Below are 5,188 nucleotides of genomic sequence, written 5' to 3' on the forward strand. Positions count from 1 at the left end.
TCTCAACCGCACTGGGAGCGCCTTAACGGGCTCGACCAGGGGAGGCTATGAAATATCTTGAGAAAATGTCTCTTATAACGAAAATACTTTAAACAGATACTTATATTATTTTGTAAAGTCATCAAACAGTTTTTCAGATGTTTATTATTACAAAGAGTATATTATTGTATACATATATTTTTTTCCAATGGTATATGCGTTTTAATACCCAATTTTATATTCGGAGTTTATTAACTTCAACATTTTAATTTAGAATGACATGAATTTAAATTTTAAGGTGGAAGGGCCCACGCAGTAAGTCAAAAGCAAACTTTTTTTTTCTAAAAGTTGAAAAAAAAGTAAATTCTATTATGTAAAATAAAAAATCATATTTTCAAATAATTTTTTTATGTTAGAACGTACAAATTTGTAAAAAATAAAAATTAAAAAAAAATAGTAATATTTTGAACAATGTAGTGTTTCGCCGTGCGAGACGTGGCAACACTGCAGTCACTGCAGAACAGCTGATGCACACAGCACACAGCTAATTTCTACGTAACTTATTTTAAATCAAAATAAAATATAATGAATTGTTTCAAGAATAAATAATTATGAGTTACAAGAATTTATTCATTAACTTTCTTGAAAAAAAGATAAGTAAAGCAATATGTTCTAAATACTTGGATATATTTAAATCTTCCCGCCATTCAATTTCTCCCTCACAAAAGTTGCGCTGTTGCCACGTTCTCTGTGTCTCTCGTGTCATAGAAAAAATTACATCCAACTTTAATTTTTGGATTAAAAATACTCGGTAACTAAACAGTAAATTGTACAATACTTGAAGCATTATGATCCTTGAATTTCAAATTAATTTTGCTTTAATTTTGAGATGAATCCTTATTGAGCATAAAAAGTTATGAAGTAATATATATCGAGTTGTCAGTTTTTCGTTCGCAGCGGCCATAAGCACAATGCTAAGTAATAAGAAAAATAGTTAATTTCGGACGACAATATCTTGAAAACCGTACGATAAAAATTGCTCATATTTAACAATATAATGTGCATTAATATGTTATTCAATTTTGCTGAAAGTTTTACACGATTCCGTACACTTTGTGATTTTGACCCTTCCACCTTAATCAAGTGAACTCTGCATAAATTTCAATTTTTTTGGAAATAAATTAAGTAACAATGTTCGTATAGCAAATTTTTTTTAATAAACTAATGTAATTTGTATAATGCTAATACTTAATTACAACTCACTTTAAACCAGAATTTTCTTATATGAAATTAATGTGATCAAACATAAATTATTACATAACTACAATTCAATAATTATTTTTTTTTAAACAAGGAAAATAAGTTACATTGACAGAATTCTCAAGTTTTTAAAAGTTCCAAGTTAATAAACTCCGAATATAAAATTGGGTATTAAAACGCATATACCATTGGAAAAAAATATATGTATACAATAATATACTCTTTGTAATAATAAACATCTGAAAAACTGTTTGATGACTTTACAAAATAATATAAGTATCTGTTTAAAGTATTTTCGTTATAAGAGACATTTTCTCAAGATATTTCATAGCCTCCCCTGGTCGAGCCCGTTAAGGCGCTCCCAGTGCGGTTGAGAGCTATGATGGTCGAGGGTTTGCGTCTCAGAGTCAACACGTCGGAAGAATTTTTTTTTTTTATATTATTGACGCTATATATAGCTATATATAGCTTCCTATATAGGAAACTATATGGGAAACAATATAGTTTCCCATATAGTTTCCTATATAGGTTTCGATATCGGAATTTTCGATAGGGGTACCAAATATGTAATTTAAAGATTCAGTACAGTTTTGCGCTAAACCTGTACTAAATATGTAATTTAAAGATTCAGTACAGTTTTACGCTAAACCTGTACTAAATATGTAATTTAAAGATTCAGTACAGTTTTACGCTAAACCTGTACTAAATACGTAATTTAAAGATTCAGTACAGTTTTACGCTAAACCTGTACTAAATACGTAATTTAAAGATTCAGTACAGTTTTACGCTAAACATTTACTCAATTGCGGACATTTACATATTTACACAACCTGTGCTAAGCTTTACGGTAAATTTTTCCAACTTGGCACGCACAGCTTTAATACAGGTTTAGGAAACTTTCGGTGCTGTGTGGGTATTAAATATTAAATATAACTTTTAAATATAAATTTGTCAAAAATCTTCTTTACATTTAAACAATTAAACTTTTAAATATAAATAAAGTTAGAGATCTTCGGAATCAAATGGCAACTTTAACCAATCATGTAAATTGGTTATTACGGGAAAAACATTTTCGTTTGACTGAATTTCGGGTACATCATGTACGCCTACTTCCACGTCGTTTTCCTCAATCCATTCTACCACGGGTTCTGGAAAATCCACAGGTTCTGGAATTTCAAGTTCACACAGTAATTCTGTGGCCCGCTTTGAAATTACATTTTTTGCTCGCTGTTTTTCAGTAATATTGCAAAATAGGCTAGACAAAAATCACACGTTCTTCCTGAAAATAAAATAACATTGTTATAGGTTATCGTGAAAGTACACAGTTATTTAAATATTTAAAAAGTTTTAAAAGAAGTTAGTTTTGATTAAAGAAAAGAAAAGAAAGAAAAAGAAAAGTACAATTGAAAAAAATTGAGGGAAGAGATTAGCAAAATTTAAAGCCATCGAAATTAATGCTGTTTAGTATCGTCAATTTTTTTCTCACAATATTGATTATTTAAAATTATATGATATGAAAAATTTAAAAAAAATTAATTTGTTAATTATTTTTTAAGGAAAATAAATTTAAACAGTCAATCGTATGAATTTAAAAAAAATCTTTAAAAATGAGATATAGCTTTTTTTAATTTTAATAATATATAAATAATTTTGGATCCTAAATTATGACAGAAAAAATTGACTCCTCTTAACAACAATAACTTCAGTAGACTGAAATTTCATCGGGTCAAGAAAGGTACTACTAAATCAAGATTAAATTAAAATTAAACTTAAATGTCTAATTGCTCTTTAATTTTACCTTCAATCTCATACCGCACTGAAGGGCAGTAATAATCGTAAGGAATATTAATTCCCATTGCAGTGACAGGTTTGATTCCAATAGATTGACGAAGAAAAAGATCAGGAAAACTGTCATCTTCTTTAATGTCATCTAGGTCAGGAATGAAAAGTTTTCCTTCATCCGTCCTGCGCAATGGGAAAGGAGGTGGTAAAAAACCGTCACTCACTGAAAGAACGTCCTTTATGTTACTCCTCCATTCTCCACAGCATTGTCTGTCAGCACATTTCACTATCTAGAATTATTTTTTAATGATTTATTTTGATTGTTTAAAAATCAAAAGTAACATGTAATTTATGACTTTAGTATGATAATTCAAACCTGTAGAAAGTACTGACTCTCCTTCACATGCTCACTGTACCATTCGGCTGATACAATACTTGGAGTTTCAGCTTCACAATTTGGGCCCACGTATTCTGTGACAACTGGGTACCCGTCAATTACCATTTTGCTCCAGACCGCTGCTAGTCTCCCCAGCAAATTGAAAATTTTGCAGTTCAAGTTGTTTGTTTATTACTTCACCACTACTATTAAGATGTGAACCAAAGTGGTCGTGAGGAAGTATCAAACCAGCAAGCTCTCGACTTAGAGGAGCCATGCGTCTTTCAACCCGATTGTACGGACTTCTTCCAGGAGCATTTCTAATGATGAACAGAGCATCGAGGTTGAACATTTTGAAATGATCCATTGCATGATTAATCACTTTTCGGTAGCGGGGATTTTCGTCCGGTCCACCATCCGACATGATCACTAGAACGGGCTTTACTTGATCTCCATCTGAACGAATAATAATTTTATTAAAACTAATTTTTACAATTATGTAATAAAATTTTGTATTTTAACTGATTTTACCAAAAAGTATGTCTTTAAAAGATTCTAAATGCATAAGCTCCTGAAAATCAAATGCGTGTGACGCTGCGGTGCTAGAGCAATGTTTTGCACTGCGTATCGCAATATACGTCGGTCCTGAATATGACACTGATTTTGGATCCCTGATCTTGCCGTCTTCTACCTTAATACCTTCATAGACGCTTGGAATAATTTTATGACCAGGTGCTACAACCCAGTCATGATCTGGTAAAATCACTTTATACTCCAAGTGCATCAGAATAGGTGCCTGCTTTTTTGCAGCACTTAGGCCTAGAGGAATCCTGCATTTGTCATCTTGAGAGATGACAGCGACTTGTCTAGCACCTAATATTGAGACAAGTTGCTCCACAGATCTATGAAAAAAATGTCATTGTAGCTAAAGCTAAAAAAATATTTTTAAAAATTTGCCACATGTAATTATTTCCCTGAAGAAATTTTCAGATCGCGTGGTAGACCGGAGCCAGACCGGGCCCACGTCTGCATCGGGTTCCCTGTTTCATATTGACATTGTTGACGTGCTTTTTCCCTTCTACTGTACGAGAGTTCCGAGGAAGAAGTCGTAAATAAAGACCACTTTTTGACAAATAAAAGCCTTGTGGTTCGAGTTCGATATGTAAGTCTTCCAACGTTTTACAACTCTGAAGTAACTCCGTACGTCGACGACTGTCAGCAGCTCCTCCATGCATCGCGAGGTTAATAATAGTTTTCAGCAGCTCGGGTTGATCGTCTTCAAGTCTTGGCCTGCCTGGTGCTTTTCGAATTTAAAACGGATAATATAAGTTGTTATAATATAAGTGTTCACTTGTTTTCTTTATTTCTTCAACTTATGTGTAAAGCCTTTGCGATATCTGGATTCTCTGTTCGCATTAAAGTCAGTGCTTGCTTTCTCTGAAGTAGATATTTTTTTGCAAGCTTTGCAGACTCTTTTTCAATTCATTGATCGTTTTCTGGATCTCAGGCCCAGCAAGACCCGAATCACGTGCCTCGATTTTTGCAATTAGCTGTTTCTCGATTAAACTTATTTTAGCCTTTAAAGTGTCTTGAACAGGAGTGTCATATTTTCGGCCTGTACTGTTACTTGTAGTCACTGTACATTTTGTTTTGTCTTCTTCATCGTCACTTCTCACAATTCGTTCAACTCTTCTACGCTTATTTTCTGAAAATATTAATTGAAATCATTTTTTCCACTTTCTTAATTAAAATAATTAATTCCATTGAACTGATAAACCGCTTACCTCTTAT

General features: G+C 32.3%; 1 protein-coding gene across 1 annotated transcript; it reads right to left on the minus strand.

The window, feature by feature from the left end:
- Positions 1-2,241: 2,241 nt before the first annotated feature.
- On the minus strand, positions 2,242-3,763 carry LOC127279958 (uncharacterized). Its single transcript, XM_051302616.1, has 3 exons — positions 3,398-3,763; positions 3,038-3,311; positions 2,242-2,387 (listed from the first exon to the last, which is right to left on the minus strand). The coding sequence occupies exons 1-3, from the start codon at positions 3,521-3,523 to the stop codon at positions 2,242-2,244; spliced, it is 546 nt and encodes a 181-aa protein (XP_051158573.1). The 5' UTR covers positions 3,524-3,763.
- Between the last annotated feature and the right edge of the window lie 1,425 nt (positions 3,764-5,188).

The sequence above is a fragment of the Leptopilina boulardi genome, unplaced genomic scaffold, assembly GCF_019393585.1.
Source record: "Leptopilina boulardi isolate dan_hultmark-lab unplaced genomic scaffold, ZJU_Lbou_2.1 LbouV2_228, whole genome shotgun sequence".
In the NCBI taxonomy this organism is placed as follows: domain Eukaryota; kingdom Metazoa; phylum Arthropoda; class Insecta; order Hymenoptera; family Figitidae; genus Leptopilina; species Leptopilina boulardi.